Raw genomic sequence first — 26,445 nt, 5'->3', positions numbered from 1 at the left:
AAAAGCAACCCGGCTTCCAGCACGAGGAAATTTTAGGTTTTCCCTCTCAAACTGTTTTGTGTTGAGGGGGACAATTCGGTGTGCCACGTTCTGTGCTGCAGCCACATCTCCACCCTCCAAAACAAAGCACGGGGACTTCACGGGCTCAATTTCCCTGGCAACAAATGAAGATTTTTATTATTTTTTTTCCCCCCATACACTCTCTCACACTTGCAGAACCAACCTGAATTTCTCTAAATCAGCTCTTTACCCTTGTTATTTATTTATTTATTTGTTTGTTTAAATTTTTTGTTGCTGGTTTTTTTTTTTTTTTTTTTTTTTTTTTTTTTTTTTTTTTTTTTTTTTTTTTTTTTTTTTTGTCAGGGAAGTGTTATAAATCCCAGGCAGGTAGAAAAGAAGTGGAGTCTCCTACCGATGCAGAGGGGTGGAGGGTAATTCCAGCGGCGAACAGTGCCCGGCATGCAGGAGATGTGGGAGTGGCCCTGCAGGCATGGAAAACACAACAGGAATTTGTGAGGTGGATGGAAAACAAAGAGGGGAACCTGTCCCAGCTGGCAGGAAAGAATTCCCTGCAAGATGGATCCAATCTGATCCAAAAAGAGGCTCCCAGCTCCCTTTAGACCGTAAGAATTTAAGAATAAAACAACACTCTTTGGAGATTAATATTAGTGTAGGAGGTAGTCTGAAGGTTGGACTTTATTGGAGAATTCCAAGGGAATTATGGAAAAATGTCCATAAAATGCTCACCCCTGTAAGGGGGGGTGAAGACAGTTCTACAAATTTAGCAAATCAGCATAAATGACAAAAAAAAAATCACCAATAAGAGACATAAACAGTGAGGGAATTCAACCTTCTCTGAATCCTCCCCCTCAGACTAAAGGGACTAAACTTTGTCGATGAAAATGTTGTGTCCAAGAGCTGGTTTCACCCTTGGCTCCCAGGAAGGACCAAGGCAGGACAGGAACCTCAGGTCCCCCAGCTTGGAGCTGTGTTTTGTCTTTCTGCCTCAGGAAAAGGCAGGGAAAAGTCCTGGGACGGGCCATGAATACAATACCAGAGGTACAAATAGATGTGTAAAGAATATAGAGAATACAGAAAAGCAGGAATCCTTCTGGTGATGCCTGAAGAGGCGACCTGGAACAGAGGCTGGGCAGAGGTAAAGAATAAAGCAGATATTTATTAAAAAAGCCTTTAAAGGACACACCTTGGGCAGGACAAGAGCTTGGCCAGGGCTACACTCAAGGTGGATCCAAAATGGTCATGAAATGGATCCAAAATGGTAAAAAAATCAACCCAAAATAGTCACAGAATGGACCCAAAAATGGTCACAAAATGGACCCAAAATGGTCACAAAATGGACAGTGGGTCATGAGTTTTCCCACTTTCATAAGTTTTGGTCCATTTCCGTATTGGGGTTGATTGTCCAATTCCAGCTCCAGGTGATGCAGTCCCCTCCTCCCAGTTTGTTCCCCTCAATTAATTATTTTTTACATTTTTTGGTCCTGAAGCTGCAACGATGCCCTTGGTCTGGACAAGGATTGCTCTGACTAAAACTACGCAGAGAACTCGACGTGAAACTCAGAGCTCCACACTAAAGCAGTAGAAGATCTGGAGAGGTGGAAAGGCGGTGCTGTACCTGCAGGGCGTAGCCGGGCTCGCACTGGAAGGACACCACGTCGTTGACCAGGTAACGCTCCCCGATCTTCAGCCCGTTCCCAGGGACCGGCGGCTCCGGGCAGCTGGAGAGTCCCACGGCTGGGGAGGGAAGGGAGAGGGGAGCTCAGGTGTATAAATTCACTCTCCTGCCCTCCTCCCATGGGGCTTTGGCTAGCTCAGTTATTAGGAGGATTTGGAGAGGACTAAGGACAAGGTGAGGTATCTCAGAAGAGACCTTTTCCCCAGGACTTTTGTCTCAGGCGTTTATTCTTCGAAATTCTAGGGGGGAAAGAGGTCAAACAAAGGAAGGAGAGACAATTTATAGCCCCCCGGTCAGGGAAGAGACAGCTGGACCACAGCCAGTGGGGTCAGAGAAGGAAGGAAGGGTCACTCTAAGTGGTCAGGGAGTCCAGGGGGTCACAAGGGAGAAACCATTTCCCTAGAGAATTACAACACTCAGGGAACAGGGATGGGGCTGTGCTGAGGGCTGGAGGGATGGGAACACACTTTTCATTTTGCCAGCTGGCACTGCAGGCTCTGGGTGGGGAAATTCCGTTTCCTTTGGGTTCTGCAAGGGCAGCCCGTTCCCATTCCCACATTTTACACTGGGAATGTCCTGCTGCAAACCCAGTAACAACCTGTGACATCTCGTGTGAGGTGATGGGCTCTCCTTCTCACATCTTTCCTTTCCTTTCCTTTCCTTTCCTTTCCTTTCCTTTCCTTTCCTTTCCTTTCCTTTCCTTTCCTTTCCTTTCCTTTCCTTTCCTTTCCTTTCCTTTCCTTTCCTTTCCTTTCCTTTCCTTTCCTTTCCTTTCCTTTCCTTTCCTTTCCTTTCCTTTCCTTTCCTTTCCTTTCCTTTCCTTCCTTTCCTTCCCTTCCCTTCCCTTCCTTCCCTTCCCTTCCCTTCCCTTCCCTTCCCTTCCCTTCCCTTCCCTTCCCTTCCCTTCCCTTCCCTTCCCTTCCCTTCCCTTCCCTTCCCTTCCCTTCCTTCCCTTCCCTTCCCTTCCCTTCCCTTCCCTTCCCTTCCCTTCCCTTCCCTTCCCTTCCTTCCCTTCCCTTCCCTTCCCTTCCCTTCCCTTCCCTTCCCTCCCCATTCCTTTCCCACATCTCCCCCTCTCCCCTTTCCTTTCCCACATCTCCCTCTCTCCTTCCCACATCCTTTTCTCCTTGCCCCATTTCCCCTGTCCTTTCCACACTCTCCTGTCCATTCCCCTCCCCTCTCCTCCCCGTGCCCACCGCAGGGAGCTCAGGGGAGCCCTGCAGGCCCCTCGCCCCCCGAGCTGCAGCTGCCACTCCAGATAACCTCCTGCATCCCTGCTCTGCTCCAACCCCTCCGAGCCCCAGGCAGGGGGAAAACAAAAGGAGAAAAGGATTGAGGAGAGGCTGAGGCTCCTCCTAAAGCCCAGTCACGATTCCCAGCGTGTTCCCTCCCTGCTCCTGGATGTGCTGCTTGACCTTCAGAGAGGCAGGAGGGATAAACGGCTTTAAATAACTTCCCCTTCACATCAGTGGCTCTCGCTCAGTCCCAAATTGTTCCTGGCTTTGGAAGAGCTCAGCCTGAGTAACCCAGTGAGGGAGAAAGCAGAGTTTTCCTCCTCTGTTTTAGCTCATCTCTCCCAACTTCCTCCCAGAAGGGACACAGGAAAAAAAAAATAAAAAATGCAGGTCTCAGTGCTGGGAGATTCCAATTGTACAAACAGAGCAGAAATCACATTATTTCCAGCTGCCCTGAAAATCAACACCTATTAATTTCCTCAGCCAAGGGAACAGACAGGGCTGATAATCCCCAGGCTCATGAAAAAACCTGGCCGTGATTTTTTGCAGGAAGGTGCTCAAAGGATTTATTGATCGGAACGGAGGTGGGGAAGAAACAGAGTCACAGCAAGAGGATTCCTGCAGCTCCCCAGAGCACAGGCTGGACACGTTTTTTCTCTCCCAATCCTGTGGTGGCTGTAACCCTGCTGGATTCAATAATGCACAAGGTTTCGGTGTGTAAAGGCAGCAAATCCTGGATGGTTTAGTGCTCCGAAGCACAGTCCCAGCAGAGGATCTCCCACTGCTTTGGGTGGGAAGGGTCCTCAATCAGACAATTCCCCCTCCCAGCAGCCCAGGCTGCTCCAGGCTGGCCTTGGACACTTCCAAGGATGTGGCAGCCACAGCTCCTCGGGCACCATTCCTGCGGCCACTTTACGGAATGAGCTGCACCGGCCAAAATTCCATTTGCAGCCTTGGAAGAAACCCAAAGCAGCAGAAGGTGGCTGAGCTCCAGAGACCTGAGCCGTGCTCAGAACCAGCCAGCAGCCCCAGAGGCCAGCAGGGAGCAGCCCTGCAGTGCCCTGAGCACTGGGGACACAGACAGAGCTGTCCCCACAAGGAGCAGTGCCCTGAGCACTGGGGACACAGACAGAGCTGTCCCCACAAGGAGCAGTGCCCTGAGCACTGGGGACACAGACAGAGCTGTCCCCACAAGGAGCAGTGCCCTGAGGATTGGGGACACAGAGCTGTCCCCACAGGGAGCAGTGCCCTGAGGATTGGGGACACAGAGCTGTCCCCACAGGGAGCAGTGCCCTGAGGATTGGGGACACAGAGCTGTCCCCACAGGAAGCAGTGCCCTGAGCACTGGGGACACAGAGCTGTCCCCACAGGGAGCAGTGCCCTGAGGAGCACTGGGGACACAGAGCTGTCCCCACAGGGAGCAGTGCCCTGAGCACTGGGGACACAGAGCTGTCCCCACAAGGAGCAGTGCCCTGAGGATTGGGGACACAGAGCTGTCCCCATAGGGAGCAGTGCCCTGAGGACTGGGGACACAGAGCTGTCCCCACAAGGAGCAGTGCCCTGAGGACTGGGGACACAGACAGAGCTGTCCCCACAAGGAGCAGTGCCCTGAGGAGCACTGGGGACACAGAGCTGTCCCCACAAGGAGCAGTGCCTTGAGGATTGGGGACACAGACAGAGCTGTCCCCAAGTGTCCCAGCAGCTCAGCACTCCCTGCTCTGCTGTGGGACACAGCCTGGGACGAGGCAGGGAGCTGCAGGAGCTCCAGGCTGGCTCCCAGCCCTGTCCCACAGGGCTCCTCAGCACGGAGCAGGTGCAGGGAGCTGCCCTTGGACGTGCTGGGCAGAGCTGGCAGTGCCCTCCTGCAGCCCCTCACTGCTGCTGGGCACCAGTTCCAACCTCACACAGCACCAGAGAGGAGAAAATCATGGAATATCCTGAGCTGGGACCTGCAAGGATCATCCAGCCGTTGGGATAATGGGGCTGGAACCAGGATTGGGGCTGGGACCAGAATTGGGACTGGAATTTGGACTGGGACTGGGATCAGGACTGGGGTTGGGATTTGGACTGGGATAGGGGCTGGGATTGGGACTGGGGTCAGGATCAGGATCAGAACTGGGATGACTGGACTGGGACTGGTTGGGACTGGGACCAGGACTGGGATTTAGACTGGGATTGGAACTGGGATAATGGGACTGGGACCAGAACTGGGACTGGAATTTGGACTGGGACTGGGATAATGGAACTGGGATTGTGATTGGGATCAGGACTGGGGTTGGGATTTGGACTGGGATTGGGACTGAGACCAGGACTGGGATTTAGACTGGGATCAGGACTGGGATAATGGGACCGGGATAGGGATGAAAAGGTTTAAGTTGGGTTTAGGGAGAGGTTCTTCCCCCAGGAGGGGGTGCTGGGCACTGGCCAGGCTCCCCAGGGAATGGGAACATTCCCAAGGCTGCCAGAGCTCCAGGAGTGGGATTGTTGGGGTGTCTGTGCAGGGCCAGGGCTGGACTGGATGATCCAGGTGGACCCTTCCAGCTCAGGATATTCCACGATTCAGTGCCAGTGTTATCCCAACACAACTTGCACAGGGAATAACAGCTCCCCTGTGCAGCTGGGCTGCTGCTCCTCTCCTGACCAGACACCAGGAATCAAACCCAGACCTGGTGGGAATGAATTCTCATCATCCCCATCCACACCCACCAGCCCTTTCCCTGAGGACTCCCATCCCTGCCACATCTCCCAGCCTCAGTCAGGTTTGTTCTCTCACCACTGAGGATTTCTTCCTGAAAACACATTCTCTGTCTGGAACCATGTCCTGGGGTCTGTATTCCCAAAAAAAAACCCCGGCATGAGGCTGCTGGGAGCAAAGTGCTGCCATTCCAGAGGTGTTGGGATCCCCCCTGACCAGGAACCCACGGAGGTGCTCCACACCACCACAGAATTTGGGTTGGAGGGGACCTACAAGATCTTTTGAAGGTGTTTTTAACCTTTAATTGAAAGGAGTGGGTGCCCTCATCACCTCAGAGCTTCCACAGGTTGTGCCAAGGTGCCTCCCTGAGCTGGAGGATGGATCAACCACCTTGGAAATGATCCTGTGCAGGGCCTGGACACCTCTGAGCACAAAGCACAGAAATTCCTGGCTCCAGGAGCAGCTGGAGTGCCTGGAGCTGTGGGGACAGGAGCACAACCAGCAGCTGAGGGAGGGGAACATCCCCAGCACCCATCAGGCAGCACCAAAAATATTGCAGCTCCCCAGAGCACCAACCCCACACTGATAACAACACTGATAACATCGAGTTCAGCCCTCAGCCTGTCAGGAGAGGCTGCCCAGGGTGTTGTTAGTGCAGCCCCTGCAGTTCTTTCCAAGTTAAATGTGCATTAAAATGTGCAAATGGAGTCTGATCTCCGTTCTGACCCTGCTGCCCCTGGCAGGTCCCACTGAATAATCTCGGAGGGCCCTTCCAGCCAGGATTTTTGGGATGAGGACATGTCACAGATCACAGATCACAGAATGTGCAGGTTGGAAGAGCCCTTCAAGATCATTGAGTCCAACCCAGCCCAACACCTCAACTGGATCATGGTATCAAGTGCCACATCCAGTTTCCTTTAAACACATCCAGGGATGGTGACTGCACCACCTCCCCGGGCAGACCATTCCAGTATTTTATCACTCTTTCTGTGAAAAACTTTTTCCTGATATCCAGCCTGTATTTCCCTTGGTGCAGCTCAAGGCTGTGTCCTCTGGTTCTGTCAGTGCTGCTGGAGAAAGAGACCAACCCCAGCTGAGCACAGGCACCTTTCAGGGGGTTGTAGAGAGTGATGAGGTAACCCCTGAGTCTCCTTTTCTCCAGGATAAACACCCCCAGCTCCCTCAGTCGTTTTTCATCTGGCTTGTGTTCCAATCCCTTCACCAGCTTTGTTGCCTCCTCTGGACACGTTCAAGCCAGCCCTGCCTGCTGTTTCCAGCAGGGAGTGCCAAGAGCTGGGAGTGTGTCAACCCCTGGCCAGCAGCAGACCCCAACCCTGTACTGGACCAACAGTTTGTTTTTTTCTCAGACACAAAAAGGTGCCACCAAGAGCCCAACGAGGGGCATCCCACCCCTCTGCTCCATCTTTGCTCAATTTCTCTCTCCCTCCCTTGAGTGCAGGGAGCCCCAGCAGCTCCTTCTCCAGCTGTGGCACCTCCCAGACTCCAGGGAGCCACAGGATCAAGGCTGGGACCACTCTTACTTTTGTATTCCAGGTGGAAGCCGGCGGCGGAGACGCTGATGTCGGAATAGAAATGCAGATAGAGCTGGTTTGAAGTGCTGTTGAGCAGCGCGGGCACCGTGGTTCCTGGCAAAACAAGAGGTGCACAAAAAGCCAGTGCAGAGCATCTCCATCTCCTCCTCCTCCTCTCCCTCCTCGGAGGTTTGTGGCAGGAGAGGATGAGAACACAAAGTCCTTTCAACTTAACGAGCTCCTCTCGGTTTTTGATCAGGTCCTAATGAGGCCAAGTGAGGAATACCCAGGGCCCTTCCAGTGCCTGCTCCCGGATTTCAGCCTGTGCAGCTTCGCCACCCGACAGATAAAAAAGCATCAAGGGATGGGAAAGTGGCGTGGGTGGAGCAGGGGGCCGGGAAAATTCCGGATTCCTTCATTCCCTGCAGCAGCAGGACGAGGAAGTTCCATCCCAGAGCCTCAAGCTCAGAGCGCTTCGAGCACATTTGTAAAATAAATGAGATTTTTGGGCCGTGGTTCTGCCAGTGGAGCTGCATTTGAAAGCCCCTTAAAGCCTCTGGACCCCGGCTCCTCCCTGTTCTGCTAAAAACCACAATTCCCCAGCATCCAAGGGAAAATACAGTTTGTTTTGTGGCCCTTCATCCATTCTGGGGCACATCAGGCAGGTGAGCTCACCCTGCCAGGTGTGGTGGCCTCACATCCCAGCAGAGGATGGGAACTGAGGATGGAACCGAGGGAATTCCCATTTCCAGGAATAAAACCCCACTGCTTTTGTGCTCAAGGCTCCCTCTCAACCTTCCCCACAGGCAGGGGAGTCGAAATTCCCAATCCAACAGAGCACACGATTCCCTTTAAATCTATTCCCTTTAAATCTATTCCCTTTAAATCTATTCTACCTCAATCCATTCCTAGTTTTTTTGATCCCTGGTTTTTATTCCAAGTTTAACTTTGTGAGGTGTTATAAGATGAGGCAGGTGTTATAAATGTATATTATAAAATTGGCTTTTCACAAGATGTGTGCTGTATGATTAATAACGTTGTGGTAAAGATATAGGATATAAGTTTATTTCTGCTATTAGTAAAGAAAATTAGGCATAGTGGGAGTAGTTGATATAAGTCTGCTGAAACTGTCTGTTTGGTCAGGATAACATCCAGTGAACATGTAAAGACTCTGCTATTGATACACCAACTATCAGCATCTCCCATCTGAAGAAAGTCTGGACCAAGGCCCGAGCTGGAGGTGATAATGAAGACACAGCCCAGAAACACAAATGCTCTAAAAAGGCAGAGCCAAGGAGGGGCCATGCAAAACAATTCCTAGATTATAGAAACTAGTTTATGGAAAAAATATGAATATTCATCAAACTGATGCAATAGAAAGGGTATTTAAGGAATGTCTCTGATATAGCGGAGTGTGGGCTTGGCTGAGTGCAGAGTCACCCGGCCGTACTTTGCTTTTTTATCTCCTAATTGTCTTAATTTTTTTATTAAACATATTTCTTAAAATTTATCAGAAAGTGAACCTCGTTTTTCATAATTTGGGGGCTCTGCCGGATAAAATAAACCTGATTTTTCACACAGGGACTGATGGGCTCGAGGGCCACGTACCAGAGAAGCTCCCCAGCATGGTGGCTGTGTTGTCCCCTCCATCAAACACCTCCAGGGAATCCCAGTTCTGCTCCGTGACAAAACTGATCACCTGGATCTGCACAGAGAAACAAGAGAAAGGAAGAAAAAAAAAAATAAAATTAACAGCACAGTTCCTGAAATAATGGTAATAAATCAAATGAATAGCAATTAAAGAGTCGCTAATTGAGTTTACACACTCTGGGGGTTCAGGACATGCAAAACTTGGAGATTTCTGCCTTTGAGCATTCCTTTGACTGGGATTGTCCAGCTATTTTCCCCCAAACTCCCAAACAGAAATGCTGTTTCCAGAGCTCCTGGAAGTGCCCAGCTCATTTCCAGCTGCTGACAATCCCAGCCTTTGTCACTCCCTGTTTGGAGAAATCCCCGAAGACTTTGAGCCCTTTCAAATGAGAGCAACCAGCAGCAGCCCAGAGCTAAAATAAACCCCAAAAAAACCCCTCACATTAAACAACAGGATTTTCAAAATCCAGTCAAGTTCCTGCCTTGTCCCTCAGCTTTTAGTGGAATCACTTGAGCTGCATTTTTCAGATTTCACCTTTCCCTGCCATGCCCCATAAGGTTTGGAGTCCTTAGGAAGTCGCTTGACTCCATTAGCTGGAACATCAACACAAATCCTGGGATGAGAAACAACCAGAGAGCTGAGAAATCTGCATTTGTACTGAAGAAATCTGCATTTACACCGAAAAAATCTGCATTTATACCGAAAAAATCTGCATTTATACCAAAAAAATCTGCATTTACACCGAAAAAATCTTCATTTATACCGAAAAGCAGCTTGTGCTTGAGAGGATCTCCATGGAATTGCACAGCTTTGTTTGCCAGGGTTACCCTTAACAGGGATTTTGCCTTAAATCCTAAATGCTGGTGGTTCAAAGCCTTCAGTGTCCCATTAAAAACCCAAGTTTGGTGAATAGGGGGAGAGTGAGGCAGAAAAATCTGAGTAAAAACTGGTTTTGGGAAAAAATTTGTAAGGTCTGGATGAGATTTTCCAACACTGGGTATCTCAAATTAAACTGCCAAGCAAAGAAAAACCAACAACAACAACAAAAAAAAACAACCCAAAAGGAATCTTAAAGATAAATGAGTTGGACAACTTGGCTCCAAACAAGGAGAGTGGCTGGAAAATTGGGAAAAATGAGCAGTGAAGGGAGTTCACTGCCCTCAAACTTTGACTACACACCTGTGAACCCCCTCTCTTTTCCTCCCAATCTTATTCCCTGATTTCCTCATCCACCCCAATTCCCCACTCACCTCTGCCTTGCCAAAGATCAAATCAAACCCCCCTCGTTTAAAATTAAAATAATTTTAAAAAAAATTCTAATCCCTCCATTTCAGCCATTTAAACCCATTTCCTTCCTTGATTTACTCCGGGTAATAAAACCGGCTGTAAAGTTCCTCCAAAGTATTTTTTTTTTTAGCAGAAAGTGAGTGGAGTTCATCCAGCAGGAACTGCAGTGACCCCCACGGAGCCATCACTGCTCCCACTGACCCTTTTTTCCCCTTTTTTTTCCCTGCCTCATTACACCCCTATTGTGATTTACATTACTGGAAGTGGAGTGAGAGAAATGAGCGTTTTGTTTGCTCTTTCAACCACCTAAATTATTTATTCTCCTCTCTCCCCTCCCTCCTCCAGCTTAACGGAATAAACATTTTTAAGGTCCTAATTCTGGTCTGACATGTGGATTCACAAGGGATCTGCATCTATTTACTGCCACGTGTAGAAATTAATTCACTCAGGAAGGTTTGCTCCAGGAATGAATAATTCATGGCAGAAGTGCCAGCTCCTACCCTGATTACATAAAAATCCTGCTCCTGAGTGCTGCTACCAAGAAAGCTTCAATTTCACCTCCTCCCCTGATTTATAGTTGTTTAACCTTTAATTGTTGTGCAAAAAAAAGAGGGTAAAGTGATGCTGGAATTAGGATCTAATCATGGAGGACCCAAAGGAAGCAGAGCCAGGATGGATCCAGCTCCAGCTCCTGGTCATTCCCTCCCTGGGGGCTGCACTGAGACCCCTCCCTGCAGCTCTTTCAGGTCCTGGGGGCCAAAATCTTTCTCCAAGGCTTTTCATTCTTCTTCTGGAAGTCTCAGGGAAGGTGATGGTTGTGACCAGGTGACAGCAGATCCCGTTGCCAGGTGGAAGTGGAGACCTCAGCACTGGTGGGAGCCCCAAACCATGGGATCGAAGAATTTTAAGGGGTTGGGATGGACTTTAAATACTTCCCACTATCCCAGGTTGCTCCAAGCCCTGTCCAACCAAGCCTTGGACACTTCTGGGGTTGGAGCATCCACAGCCTCTCTGGAGAATCATAATAAAAAAAAATTCTTCCTAATATTTAAGCCAAATTTCCCCTCTTTTGTGCCAGATTAAGGGTCACACTGAGGGACCACGGTCCTGCTCTTCCCTAAATCCCACCCTGTGCATCCCTGACAATGCTCCTGCAGCCTGGGCAATGCCCAAACACCCTCTGGGGGAAGAACCTTTCCCTGAGATGCAACTGGCCCTCCCTGGCACAGCTCCAGCCCTGCCCTGCTCACAGACATCACCTGTGAGTCCCTGCCTGCTCCTGGCAGCAAACAAACTCCTCATTCCAGAGAATTCCACCTCAATCCATCCCTGTCCTGGGAGGGGCAGTGACTTCCCAATTTGTGGCCTCTCTGAGAGCAGCAGACCCCGAGTGTCCTCCTGTCTGTCTGTCTGTCTGTCTGAGGCTGCAGTGCAGTAACCAGCAGTTTGTATTCTATCACCAGCTGTAAAACCAGGTAAAAAGGTGTTTCTTTATCCCTTCCAGGCCCATCCTCCCCCCAGGGGATCTCTGCTGTCCATGGCCCATCCAGGTCACTGCAGGGCTGAGACAATTCCATCATCCCACGGGGAGATGCTCCACCCAGGGGGAGGAGCCCGGAATTCCCACCTGGATCAAACCTGGCATTGGGAACCCCAGCACAGCCTGTTTGGATTCCCAGAGGGAGACCAGACTCAGCTCAGCACCACTGGACCTTCTACAGGATCATCTCTGCTCCAGCAGAGCCACATCTGGCCCTGCAGGAGGGCTGGGCTGGGCTGACACCAACACCCTGAACAACAACAGGGGGTCAGGTTCAATTCTGACTCTGTCAGTGGTTTTTTTGTACTACTGCATTTTTGTTTTTAATATTCCTTGTAAAAAACCTGTTACTCTTATTCCTATTCCCTTATCTTGGTGTGAAAGCTCCTTAATTTCAAAATTATAATAATTCAGAGGGAGGGGGTTTACATTCTCCATTCCAAGGGAGGCTCCTGCCTTCCTCAGCAGACACCTGTGTTTCCACACCAGGACAGGTCCCGGCTGTACCTGAATCCCTGCTCCCTCGGGCACTGTGATCTTCCACACGCAGTTGAGGCTGTTGAGGTAGGGCTCGGGGAAACCCGGGGACAGGATGGTTCCTTTCCTCTCCGTCAGGTTCCCCCCGCAGGGCACTGCAGTGAGGAGAGCAGAAGGAATTGGCTTTGTGCTAAAAAACATCGTTAAAATGACGAGAAATCAAGAGCTGGTTGTGATTTCAGGATGAGGTTTGTGGGAAAAATCCTTTTTCCCTTTTTTTCGTGCAACTTTTGGGGCACATTCCTTGGATGCGGGGAACACGTGAGGACAATCTCCAGGAGCTGCTCTCCCTCAGAGGAGGTGAAAGCAGCTTTCAGCCTTTCGAGATGCTGTCCCAGATCTCACCATGAATATTGGATCAAAATGTCAATTCCCTGGCATTTGGGGTTAAACTGTTCTTATTCAGAGCCAGGCTGGGCTTTGTATTGTGTCAGATAATCTTGGAATGGTTTGGGTGGGAAGGGGCCCTAAAGATCTCCAAATCCCTTCACCCAGACACCTCCCACCATCCCAGCTTGTTCCAGCCCCTGTCCAACCTGGCCTTGGCCACTTCCAGGGATGGGGCGGCCACAACCTCTCCGGGCAGAACTACAAGAGGCTTTAAAGAAGTTCTTCACATTTCATTAGCCTCTCTGCTAGCACCCTAAGTCAGGACCTAGATATTTCTTTCCTTCTTCTTTTTCTTTTTCTAACAGCTTTTTTTGGGGGGGTTGGGGGGTTTCCCTTTTTTTTTTTCCTGCCTTTGTTTCACTGTTGATTTTCCCCACAGAACCACAGGGCTGGAAGAGCCTCTCAAACATCACCAACACCAACCTGGGGACCTGAGACCCACAAACATCCCCAACACCCAACCTGGGGACACGAGACCCACAAACATCACCAACACCCAACCTGGGGACCTGAGACCCACAAACATCACCAACACCCAACCCAAGGACACGAGACCCACAAACATCACCAACACCCAACCTGGGGAACTGAGACCCACAAACATCACCAACACCCAACCTGAGACCCACAAACGTGATCAACACCCAACCTGAGGACACGAGACCCACAAACGTCACCAACACCCAACCCGAGACCCACAAACATCCCCAACACCCAACCTGAGACCCACAAACATCCCCAACACCCAACCCAAGGACATGAGACCCACAAATGTCACCAACACCCAACCTGGGGACCTGAGACCCACAAACATCACCAACACCCAACCTGAGGACATGAGACCCACAAACATCACCAACACCCAACCTGAGACCCACAAACGTGATCAACACCCAACCTGAGGACATGAGACCCACAAACGTCACCAACACCCAACCTGAGACCCACAAACATCCCCAACACCCAACCCAAGGACATGAGACCCACAAACATCACCAACACCCAACCTGAGGATCCAAGACCCGCAAACATCACCAACACCCAACCTGAGGACATGAGACCCACAAACATCCCCAACACCCAACCCAAGACCCACAAACATCACCAACACCCAACCCAAGGACATGAGACCCACAAACATCACCAACACCCAACCTGAGGATCCAAGACCCACAAACATCACCAACACCCAACCCAAGGACATGAGACCCACAAACATCACCAACACCCAACCTGAGGATCCAAGACCCACAAATATCACCAACACCCAACCCAAGGACCCGAGACCCACAAACATCACCAACACCCAACTTGAGGACATGAGACCCACAAACATCACCAACACCCAACCCAAGGACCCTTTCCAGGACCACCCGCAGAGCAGCACTGCTCCCAACAAGACCCCGCTGATTCTCCCAGCGCCCCATTCCCATCCCACCCAACTCCCACCTCCCCAGCAGCCCCAGAGGCACCTACCCACGCAGGTGGGGACGGAGGAGTTCCACTGTGCCAGGGCCTCGGGCATGGCCAGGCACTGGATGGCGGGGGAGCCGCGCAGGCCGTAGCCGGGGCTGCACTCGAAGCGCACCACGGCGCCCACGGCGAAGTCGCTGCCCAGGCGCCGCCCGTGCCGCGGCTCCGGCACAGAGCTGCACTGCGTGGCGCTGGTGCGGGGCACGGCTGACGGGGAGCAGGGGGAGGGAGAGACAGCAGGGTTAGTCTGGGGAGTGTTGGCTGCTGGAGTAAAGATCCGGCAGTTTTACAGCGAAATTCTGAAGTACTGAAAGCCCGAGGAGGTGTTGGATGCAAACCGTTGACTGATTGTGCCTAAAATCCTAAAATATCGGGGCTGGATCCAAACTTGACCAGTGACTGGTAGTACCTAAACCCTGAAGTATCTAAAGCCCAAGGAGGGGCTAAATCCAAACATGATCATTGACTGATTGTACCTAAATCCTGAAGTATTTAAACCCTGAGAACATGCTGAATGCAAACTTGACCATTGACCTAAAACCCTAAAATATCAGGGCTAATCCAAACATGACCATTGATTTTATCTAAACCCCAAAGTACCTCAACCCCAAAGAGGGGCTGAATCCAAACTTGACCACTGATGATTATATCTAAACCACAAAGTATCAAAACCCTGAGGAGATATTGAATACAGAGTTGACCATTGACTGACTGTACCTAAAACCCCAAGTACTTAAACCCCAAAGAGGAGCTGGATCCAAACTTGACCATTGTCTGATTGTATCTAAACCCCAAAGTATTTAAACCCCAAGGTGGTGTTGAATGCAAACTTGATCATTGACTGATTGTACCCAAACCCCTAAAATATCAGGGCTGAATCCAAACATGACCACTGACTGTACCTAAACCCCAAAGTATCTGAATCCCCAAAGAGGGGCTGAATCCAAACATGACCATTGACCAATTACATCTAAACCCCAAAGTATTTAAACCCCGAGGAGGTGTTGAATGCAAACTTGACGGTTGACTGATTGTACCTAAAACCATAAAGTATTGGGGCTGAATCCAAACTTGACCACTGACTGATTGTACCTAAATCCTGAAGTATTTAAACCCCAAGGTGGTGTTGAACACAAACTTGATCATTGACTGATTGTACCCAAACCCCTAAAATATCAGGGCTGAATCCAAACATGAACAACCTGGGTTGTTTTTACCCAGGGAAACCAAAGGACTTGGCAGTGGCTTCCCAAAAAATTGTTTTGGCAGGAGCCTCCGTGGGGAACCCTTTGGGGTTGTGGCCATGAAGGAACGGCAACTGAAAAAAAATCTTTGGAAAAGTGAGAAAAGGGGGATTTAAGTCGTGATGGTGCTGAAATTGTTGATATTCCTGTTGAGTAGTGGGAACTACAGTCAAAGACAGGAATGAGCCTGGCAGATAAGTGAGGAGAAAAACTCATCAAAAAACCAGGTCTACTGCTGAGGAAGAATTCAATTAATATTTTCCTCTGAGTTGCTTTAAATTTGTGAGTGTTTAGCTAATTAGAGTCTGGCCAGGCAGATCCAAATCAGGGCCAGCTCGCCCTTTTCCTCTTGTTTCCCATGCAGCTCTTGCAGGAGGGAGGAGAAACCTCCCCTGGCTTCATCAGAACCTTTGCTCTGCTGAGCTCTTTGAAGATTACAATCACAGCCACGGCTGTTTCACACTCATTAGGCAGGAATTCAAGAGAACAGATCTCTAACTACTCCAAACTCCAAACCAGGCTTCGTTTCACCCCTGGAGAAGGCTCAGGTCATGCCAGTGTCTGTCCCTTCTTTGCAGCAAAAGCCTGGATGTTCCCACAGATAACTCCAGGGAGCACGTGGGTGAGAAATCCCTTCTGTTTTCCCACTGTTCCGTGCATCATTTACTATTTACTCCCCTAAAATCCCTGAGCTGTTCTCACCCAGAGCAGCACAAAGCTGCTGCTGAAAGGATCAAGGGGCAGGAGTGTGACAGCCCCGAGCCTGTGACAAGCACAGAGGGAGGATTTCTGAGCTGCCAGACGGGATTTCAGCTGCTTACACTCAGCAAAGTGCTAAAAACGCCACCAGGAAGAATTGCTGCGGGATAAATCTCCAAATTCCCTGCGTGACTCCGGGCACCACACTGGGATGGGGCTGGTGCTAATCCTGGGACGTGCAGGGTTCAGGACGAGTGGGAATCAAAGGGAGGAACACAAAGTACCCACAGCAGCCAAACAGCCCTGCCAGAGGAACCCTAATTCCCTGTGATATTCCCTGTGATATTCCCTGCTCAGAACCCACAGACACCAAAAGCAGCTCAAGACACTCCTGAGTGACCCGAGGACACTTCCAGAACACACCCCAACTCACCTTGGTAGACAAAATGAAATCCTTTGGCTGTGGATTGACCCTTGGAGCTGAATTTGATGAGGATTTGGTTGGTGGTGGCCAACGGCAAAGATTCCCCTGGATGGGGAGGAGGGAAAAGGGGAGAGACAGAGCTGAAGGGATGAGCGGCACTCACGGGACACAGGGAGCAGGTGTTGGGTGCCAGCTGTGACAAAGCTGCCTTCCCCAGCAGGGACAGGGACAGGGACAGGGACAGGGACAGGGACAGGGACAGGGACAGGGACAGGGACAGGGACAGGGAGCAGCTCCCTACCTGAGTGAGAGCCCGAGAGGGAGCTGAGCAGGCGCGAGTGCTGCGTGGGGCCATCGTGCACCTCCACCACGTCATTGAGCGCCGTCTGGAAAAAGGCAAACTGCCCGAAGAGCACTGCGGGGACAGGGACAGGGACAGGGCTGGGACCGGCCACTGCTGTCCCCAGTGTCACCACACTACTGTCCTCAGTGTCACCACACTGCTGTCCCCAGCATCACCACACTGCTGTCCCCAGTGTCATCCCATTGCTGTCACCATAGTCACCACACTGCTGTCCCCAGTGTCATCCTATTGATGTCCCCAGTGTCATCCCATTGCTGTCCCCAGCATAACCACACTGCTGTCACCACTGTCATCATACTGCTGTCCCCAGTGTCACCACACTGCTGTCATCATTATCACACTGCTGTGCCCAGTATCACCACACTGCTGTCACCAGTCATCATACTGCTGTCCCCAGCATAACCACACTGCTGTCCCCAGTGTCATCCCATTGCTGTCCCCAGTGTCACCACACTGCTGTCCCCAGTGTCATCCCATTGCTGTCCCCAGCATAACCACACTGCTGTCACCAGTCATCATACTGCTGTCCCCAGTGTCACCACACTGCTGTCCCCAGTGTCATCCCATTGCTGTCCCCAGTGTCACCACACTGCTGTCACCATTGTCATCCCACTGCTGTCACCATAGTCATTCTACTGCTCTCCCCAGTGTCACCATACTGCTCCCCCCAGGGTCATCCCATTGCTGTCCCAACGTCCCCACACTGCTGCCATCATGCAGCCATTCTACTGCTGTCCCCTGTGTCACCCCACTGCTGCCACTACTCCATCCCACTGCTGTCCCACTCCCATCCCCTTGCCATCACATTGCCATATTCCTACTGCTGTCCCATTGCTGTCCCCACTATCGCCCCACTGATGACCCCACTGCCACCCCACTGCTGTCCCTACCACCACCCCACAGAGCCAGGCCCCGGAGCCGATGCATTTCCATGGAATCCCAGAATCCTTGAGCTGAAACAGATCCCAAGGACCATCGAGCCCAACCCCTGGCCCTGCACAGGAGCCCCCCAGGATTCCCAGCATTCCAAACTGGGGTCGATTTTCCCAGCACCACCTTTGTCCCGTGTTTCAGCTGCCTTTATTCCAGGCAGGGACAAAACCTGAGTGACAGCCTGGAAAAATGGGAGCCCTTTATTTATCCCCAAATTCCAGAGGCAGCACCAGCCTCCCCCAGGTTCATTGCCACAACATTTTCCCACTGATTCTCAGCCCATTGGGAATTTTCTGTGACTCATCCCCTTTCCCTGCCTACAGAACACGAAGTGCAGAATTCTACAAAGTGCAGAATTCCACTCAGGGAACAATAATTATTAATTAGCTGTAATTGGCTCCTGTTGGGTTGAGCTTTGGACAAAACCTGGACAAACCCAGAATTTCTGACTCCAGCACAAAGAGCACCCAACAGCACCATTTGCTACTCTCCCATCTACCTCATCTCCAGTTCTGGATGCACTTATTAAAAATGAACCTTAAAACCCCAGCAAATAAGAGCTGCAAGAAGAGAATCCCATAAAAAATTCTGAGCATGGTACCGTAGTCCTTGGGCACGACGATGGAGTACAGGCACACCTGGCCACTGGTGTAGTTTTGGGGATAATTTGGGGACAGGACGACTCCATCCGAGCCCGTGTACTGCCCTCCACAGGGAGCTGCAAGGGAAAGGACCATGGAGCGTCCCTGGAGCTTGGGAATGTCCCCAGCCACCATTCCCTGCTCCGGGTGCTGCTCCCTGAAATTCTTGTTGGAAAAATCAGGTTTATCCCACGCTGAGCTGGTGCTGGATCCACATGGAATGATCAAACCACGCCATTAATGTGGGATCTGCGCTGTTCTCCACCTCACAGCTCGGGATGAGCTCCTTTTTCCACCTTCCCTCAGTCCTCCCTGCCAGAGCCTTCCCAAATTAGGGATTTCTTGCCTTCCCCCCACCAGCTGCCTCTTGATTCCCTTCTCAGCTCAAGTCTGACTACAAAGCATGAAATCAGAAAAGAAAACAAACAAAAAAAAAAACAGAGAGAAATCTTAAGGAAAAAAAACCCTTCTTTTGTCACTGAGCTCTGCCCCAGCTCAGGAACACCCAGAACTGAGGCTCTGGATTAGCAAGGACAGGTTTAGGCAGGGTTTAAGTGGATTCCTGACTCCTGCCCTGTGCCAGGCACTCGGGATGTGTCAGGCACTGGATCAGCCATGTCTCCAAAAAACCTCAAGAAAAACTTCCAGAAATCAGCTCTTCCTATTAAAAGCAGAGCTGTTAAAACCCTAAAAAACCAACAAAAAATAATTCCTGCTAAACCCCCTAAAAACTGATGTAAAAACTGAGAAAACCCCTGTAGATGAACACCCAATTCCCCACAGGCGACTCCGCTCTGGGCAGATCCTTCCCCCTGCCCTTTCCCAGGGGATTTACCTGTACAGGTGGGGCGAGGCTTGTTCCAGGTGGGTTTTCCATCCCCTCCCATGACACAGGTGAGGGTGGGGCCCCCCTCGATGTCGTAGCCCCCGTCACAGTAGAAGGTGATGGTGGAGCCCAGTTTCAGGTCTGTGCCCACCCTGGTGCCGTTCTTGATGGAGCCGGGGTCAAAGCAGGACTCCCGGGGGTTCTCTGCAGGGAGGGAAACAATTCCATGGGGTTTTATTCCTCTGGCACTGTTTTCATCAGTGAAATGGGAGGTTTTTTTAGGATTTTTTTTTTTTTTTCATCTGGGAATTTGGGGGATTTTCACAAGGACCAGTGCCATTTGCAGGGTCTGGATTTTGGATTTGGTTTGGATTCCGGCTGCTCCAGACCCTCCTGTGGTGCTGTTTTACACCACAGTGACAGACTCCCAATTTCAGAAGGCTGAAAATTACTCCTTTATTTTTGGGATGTGTCTCTTTTATATACTATTTCACACAGACCAATCTGATTGGTGACACAAAGACAAATCTCTTCACTCCCATTGGTCAGAGCAGAGGGACAGCAAGGAGAAGTCCCTCCTGGGGAAAGGAATGAATAACAAAGTTACAGTTACAAAAACATTTCTCCTGTTGACAGAAAATTCCCTGGGAAAAGGATTTCAGGAAACCAAAACAGCTCAGGCACAAACCAGAGCACCCTCCTGCGGTGCAGAGAAATCCTGGATTCCCCATCCCTGGAAGTGTCCAAGGCCAGGCTGGATGGAACTTGGAGCAACCTGGGACAGTGGAAGCGTCCCTGCCCATGGAGCTGGACGGGTTTTAAGGTCCTTTCCAGCCAAAACCAGTCTGGGATTCTTTTATTTATTCCTTGTGCCATGTCCTGGGAAGGGACTCCACCCCTTGCACGGCCTGAGCATCCTTTCCATGCAGAAATTCCTGCTGATGTCCACCCTGAGCCTCCCCTGGCACAACTGGAGGCTGTTCCCTCTCATCCTGTCCCTGTTCCCTGGGAGCAGAGGCCAAACCCTGCCTTGCTCCACCCTCCTGGCAGGTAGAGAGTGAAAAATTCTCTGCCCTGCAGAGTTTTAAATCCCATTTCCATATAAAAATTCCAGGGAACACTACAGAGCTGTCGGAACTTCAATATTTATTTCCTTTTTCTTCTTCTAACAGCCTTTTTTTTGTTGTGGTTTTTTTTTTTTTTTCTTTTTTTTTTCCCTGCCTGCAATATAATTAGAGGCTTTGATTAATCCTGCTCTTTTGTCATTTGGAAATTGCTCATTAAAGATGAGGGCTTTTCTGAGAGCAGTGGCTCTGGGAACAATTCAAGTGTGCTTAAGCATTAAATCAGGGGCTCTCAGATTTTGGGGAAGGTGTGGAAGGAGAAACTGGAAACTGTAAAGCCCAGAACAGGTCTTGCTTTTGCTTTTCTGCATGAAAAAAAAATCTGATTTCCTGTCCACAGCAGCTGTACCAGGTGAAGAGGGCACAAAAGGAGGGTCTGATAAAAGAGTGGGAAATGAGCTGGGATGGGGCAGAAGTGATGGGATAAATCCTGGAAGGATTTCCCATGAAGGAATGAGCACATGGGATTGTCCTGTGGGCTTTGATAGGAAAATATGAGGAAAAACTCAGTGGGGCTGGTCTAGAAATTGGTGCCACACACTGGTCAACCCCCTCTGCCCATCACACATTTTTATCCTCAGCCTTTAAATACTGAAATCTTGGGTTCTCCTGGGCTCAATGGGGTCTTGATGCACCAATTTTGGACACTTTGAGCACCACTTTTTCCTCTTTTCCTGCTTCACTCCATTCCTCTTCACCTCCCTTTGGCAAGAGGGACTCCCTCCTTCCCTCCCTCATTCCCTTTCTCCACCTTTGGGGTGGCAAACCACCAAAATTCCCACATAAAGGAGTTTCCTAAAGCATCCAGTGCCTCTCCCACTTGTTCCAAAGAGGTGGAACAATCTGGGAATAAGCCCAGGGCACCTGCTGGGCCAGGTGTGCCCTCAGCCCTCACCTGTGTACTCGATGACCAAGCCTGGGCTCAGTGGGGTCTTGATGCACAAGTTTTGGACACTTTGAGCACCACTTTTCCTGTTTCACTCCATTCCTCTTCACCTCCCTTTGGTGAGAAGGACTCCCTCCCTCCCTCCCTTTCTCCACCTTTGGGAGAAAATTCCCACCAAAATTCCCCCAGAAAGGAGTTTCCCACAGCATCCAGAGCCTCTCCCAGTTGTTCCAGAGAGGTGGAACAATGTGGGAATAAGCCCAGGGAGAGCCCAGGCCCCTGGCCCTCACCCGTGTACTCGATGACAAAGCCGGCGTTGCTGACGGAGGCGTCGCTGCGGAACGCCAGGAAAAGGCTGTTGCTGCTGCTCTCGATCCTCTCCGGGAGCTGGGAGCCATAAAAACTCCCAATCAGGGGGCTCAGGGAGTCAGGCCCATCGTAGATGTGCAGGAAATCGTAGCCAGGCTCCAGGCTGAAGCTGCAGAAGGAAAGGAGGAGAGTTTGGGGTAGGGATAAATCCCTGGAGAACTCTGGGATGAGGAACCCTGTGGGCTCGGTATTTTCTGAGCCTGGAAATTACTAGCTCTTCTCAAGGGAAACTTTTTAACAGGTTTTATTTTTTCTAAACAACTTAGTGTAAACAATATTTATTTTTTTTTCCCATACCAACAGGTGTTGTTTGCTATTTCTGTTACTCAGCCACTGGGAGAAGTGTCAGTCCTATGGACTAATAATGTGCCTTCTTACAGCAGCATGTTAAAAAAAACCCTAAATAAATTGTAAATAAAGCCTTCTGATTTCTACTGCCTCCTGACTGAAGTCAAGCATCTTTATTTTGTGTCCTACTGAAACAGGGATTGGTTGTTCCTGCTCCAAAGTTCTGCCAAGCAGGACCTTCCTGCCTGCTGCTCCTGCTCCAAAATCCTGCCAGGCAGAGGGACGTTCCTGCTCCATCCCTGTCCTGGGTTGTGCTGTAGGATGTACACAAAGTATTTATTCCATCCCCATCCCCATGAGCTGTTGGAACCAGGTGGGGCAGTGTTTTCCCAGGCCCCTCCTTTGGGCTCTTCTGCTCATGGCCCATCAATGCCTTGCCCAGGACTCACAGGGAACTCCCTCCAGGAGCTCTCTCTGTTTAATGGGCCATCAAGGAGCCACTGCACGACTCCTCATCCCATTGGGAGATGCTCCCAATGCCCAGGGGGAGGAGCCAAGCATTCCCACCTGGAGAGAATCTGGGATTTGGGACAGGACAAGCAGCCCTGAGCCACTGGATTCCCAGAGGAGCAGAGCTCCCAGACCTTTCTGTGGGATCACTGCTTCAGGAAGAGCCCCTCACCTGGACTGCTCCCACCACCCTGCTCAGGGTGTGTTCTGACTCTGGCAGTGCTCCTTTGTGTTATTGCATTTGTTTTATGTTATTTTACCTTTTTACTTTTCTTCTTATTAAATTATATCTCTGACTTGGAGCCTCTCATTTGTTTTGCTTTCAAACCACAACAATCCCACGTGTGAGGAATGGAGGAGTGAGGATGGAGTCAGGAGACAGAGGCTGAGCTGTCCCAGATCATGTTCTGTGTATCAAAGAGGAGCTGCAGCTGGAACATGAGGCTCTCCCCTCAAAAAGAAGATCATCAGAACAGATTATCTGTGGGCCTGATATCTTTGGGTCTGAGAGATTTCAGCCTGCTGGCAGCTGCTGACTTTTTTTCAAGGAAAAATTTCTCAAGAAAGTTTCTTCTCAAAACAATCTTGGCAAACAACTCTCCTTTCTCAGAACAATCTTTGTCCAGGTGGTGTTTTGCTGTTTCTCTGGTTTAACCAATGGGATCAGAGAGGTGTCGTTCCTATTCACCAACCATGTCAAGTCTGTATGGGAACACCTTATAAAAGGCAGTGAGAATTAGACAATAAAAGTTTTTTCTGTGCTCTTTGCCTTCTGAAATATTTGGAGTCTTTCTTTCGTGTCCTACAGTGACAATTATCCAGGAGTACGAGACAGTTCCAGCAGCTTTGTGTTGGTTCCTCCCCAGGGGGAGGAACATCCATGTCACCAGAGGACACGAAATGAAGGACAACAGTCAGGGCAAAAAAGAGGGAAGTTTATTTCTTGACCTCGATTTATATATTCTGGACAATAACCAAGGATTGAAGGATGAGGTTGCCACCTCTCCAACCCCACTGACCAAACTAGAAGTCCATCAATTGTCCCTCCTCCAGAGAGGAAATGCAAAACAAGAAAAGCTGTCACACTGCACGACACGAAAGAACGACACTCACGGTCAGGTGAAGGAGTGAGCAGAGAAAGAGGAAGTTTATTGTGATTTGGGGTTTAAATAGGATTTGGAATTTGCTCAAGGATTGGGGGATGAAAGGACCACCTCTCTGACCCCAGTGGTCAACTCAGAATTCCATCACTTTGTCCTTCCCCCCGGAAAGAATGTTGTTTACAAAAACATCAGTCTTTGTTTATGTTTGAATCGTGAGAAAGCTCCAACAGAATGAGGAACAATCAGAAGGCTGAAGATTAGGGCGACAAAAAATAGTTCCCAAAACATCACTTTCGTTTACTTGAAAGTCCATAAAAAAACTCCACTGTTGGGGAAGATGAATCAGGGAAACCTTATCAATATGATTGCTTAGCAAAAGATTCCGAAAATATGAAACCTGTAATCGAAATAGAAATGGAAGCTCACTTTGAGTTGTAGAATACTGAGTTTAGTTACTCTATAACCTGAAAACAACAGCCTGGGCAGCTGAAGGAGAATCCCTTTGGATTGAACAAGACCTTTCTGCTGGCTGAGGGATCCAAAGGTCAATGCAGCAAAACAGAAAAGTTCTAAAGAGCAGTTTTTAGAGTTTAAAATATAAAACATGGTGATGTAGCAGTTCTTATAGGCTGTATAGAGATTCTATAGGATTTTGTGTCTTGTATTGGTTGGTCACTGTAAATTAGAATATTCATCACAAAAGGAGATAGAATGGATTGTAACAAAGCTCTCACTCTCTTATCCCAGCTCTCTTTTCCCTGCTCTCTTCCCCTGCACTCTGCCCCTGCCCCTTGCTCTCTCACTCCCCTCTCTCTCAGCTCTCACCCTCTTGCTCTCTCTCATTCTCTCTTTGGGGTTCCCTCCAGCCCAGGCTGGTGGCTGAAGGCAAAGCCCTTTTACCCATGACCCTTGCAATAACCCCACATATTCTAGAATATCTCAGGTCAGCAGAGTTCCCTCTCTCTGCCATCCACAGATGCTCCTACACCCCACTACAAAAACTACAAACATCAGAAGGCTGAAAAAAACATCAGAGCAACACACCCACACCCAGACAACCCCTCCCCAGGGCCACGGCACCAAACCCTTGGGCTGTTACTCACACGTTGAACACCAGGGCGATGACATAGTCAGGGGACACTGTCAGCTTCCAGTCACACTCCTTCCCTGGGGGATATGGCTCCGGGTACTGCGGGGACAGGATCACCCCTGCCGGACCCGTCAGGATCCCGCCACACGGAGCTGCAGGAGAACCAGCCAAGGTCAGCCTTGGGAGCACACAGGGGTCAAAAGGAGCAAAAGGGAAGCAGGAATTGAAAAAAGAAAGAGATGTGGATACATAAGGGGGGTTAAGATAGCACAGTGTGGGGATGCTGGAATTGTTTTATAGGTTTTTAGTTATAAGTTTAGTGTGGCTTGGACTTTGGCCCCAGTTAGGTAAAGCTCCTGTCCTGGAATGTTCTTATCAGAAGTTTATAAGAGTTTCCAAGACAACCTAAGCCTCTGCCTGGAGTTTGGTCATCCCATTGTCTTTTCCCTCATCCCAATGCATCTTCTCCCCCCTCCTGTCCATCAGTCTCCCAGGCCCAAGACCTTCTGAGAGGTGTCGGCCAGTGGTTGGTGGATCACCCCACCCCAATTTACCTGATTTGTTGAGGTTTGTGTATTGCAGTTGGTATTAGCCACCTTGCTTTGTTTCATTGGTTTTGCAACTTGTACCCACCCCTGAGACTTCTGGTGAACAAAAACCCCCTGCAAACCAGGCCCTGGGTCACTCTCCTGAGGCACAGGCCTGGGACCAGGGACTGCCCCTGTGATCCCCGAATAAAACCTTTGTTTCCTCGAGCCTCGAGAGTGTCCCCTCTTTCGAACCACAGCCGTGACAGCCAAGGCAAAGGTGCTGCGGAGCCAAAGACCCACAAAAAGGTCTTGTTGAGGCGTATCAGAGCCAGCAGGGTGGTCCAGCCCAATGCTGGGCTGGCCTGAGAGACAGATACGCGAAGCAACAGCACAGGATCCTGGGATGTTTTAATGGAAAGTGACCCTGAGGCTCAGGTGTGACACCAGGCTGTGGTGGCTCTGCCAGGTGTCATTCCAATCCCACAGGGGGACAAATACCACAGGCAGAGCTCTGGATGCCACCACAACCTTCCTAAAATCTCCAGGAGGAGAGAGAAGGAAATATTCCACTTTTCTGCTGCCTTTATGGAACTCCCTGTCAAGGCTTGTTCATTTGTAACGAGAGGAAAACACGTCTGAGCGTAAACGGCTGGGTCGTGTTTACTGCACTTCCCCAGCACATTAAATGCCAAGCTGATTGAAAAATCAATTATTACTTTTTTTTTAAGGCTCAAAGTGCCTGCTCGTGTTTCCCACTGTGGCAAAACATGACTGATATTTTTCCTGTCAGATTTTTTTTTTTTTTTTAACTGCAGATCAACCCTCACACATTTGGGATGGGGTGAGGAGAAAGGGGCTCTGACAGCAGCTCCAGAGTGGGAAATGGGACAAAAATGATGGGATAAATCTTAGAAAGATTCTCCATGAAGGAGTGAGCATGTGGGATTGCCCTGTGAGCTTTGATTAAAAAAATATATTTTAAAAAATCAGGTAAAACGCAGTGGGGCTGGTCTAGAAATGCCATAGCAGGGATTAGAGACCTTTCCCCAAGCCCAAAAATGGAGAAATGTTATCCTTCTGGGATACACCAGGAAATCACAGCACAGATTTTAAAAATTGGGCTGGAAGTCACCCAAAAATCCCTTGGAAGAACCAGCAAGCCTCCCACATTTGGGATGGAGCAAGGAGAGCACAGCTTGTGGGGGGCTCTGACAGCAGCTCCAGAGTGGGAAATGAGCTGGGATGGGGCAAAAATGATGGGATAAAACTTGGAAGGATTTTTCATGAAGGAATGAGCACATGGGATTTTCCTGTGGGCTTTGATAAGGAAAATATCAGGAAAAAAAACCACTGGGGCTGGTCTAGAAATATCTGAATA

At 49.9% G+C, this 26,445-nt stretch overlaps 1 protein-coding gene across 1 annotated transcript in view; it reads right to left on the bottom strand.

Annotated features, from left to right (window-relative positions):
- CSMD2 (CUB and Sushi multiple domains 2) overlaps positions 1-26,445 on the bottom strand; it is a gene marked incomplete at both ends in the record, with an annotated part of 295,395 nt that overhangs the window by 36,372 nt on the left and 232,578 nt on the right. The window contains 12 exon segments of the mRNA XM_083879352.1: positions 413-482; positions 1,637-1,755; positions 7,168-7,272; positions 8,767-8,863; positions 12,144-12,268; positions 14,040-14,243; positions 16,413-16,508; positions 16,705-16,818; positions 18,302-18,418; positions 19,177-19,371; positions 21,468-21,655; positions 24,551-24,689. Of these exon segments, the coding sequence (XP_083735478.1) occupies positions 413-482; positions 1,637-1,755; positions 7,168-7,272; positions 8,767-8,863; positions 12,144-12,268; positions 14,040-14,243; positions 16,413-16,508; positions 16,705-16,818; positions 18,302-18,418; positions 19,177-19,371; positions 21,468-21,655; positions 24,551-24,689 (1,569 nt within the window).

The sequence above is a fragment of the Zosterops lateralis genome, assembly GCF_965231275.1.
Source record: "Zosterops lateralis genome assembly, chromosome: 28".
Classification (NCBI taxonomy): domain Eukaryota; kingdom Metazoa; phylum Chordata; class Aves; order Passeriformes; family Zosteropidae; genus Zosterops; species Zosterops lateralis.
This window is presented reverse-complemented; position numbering and strand designations above follow the sequence as displayed.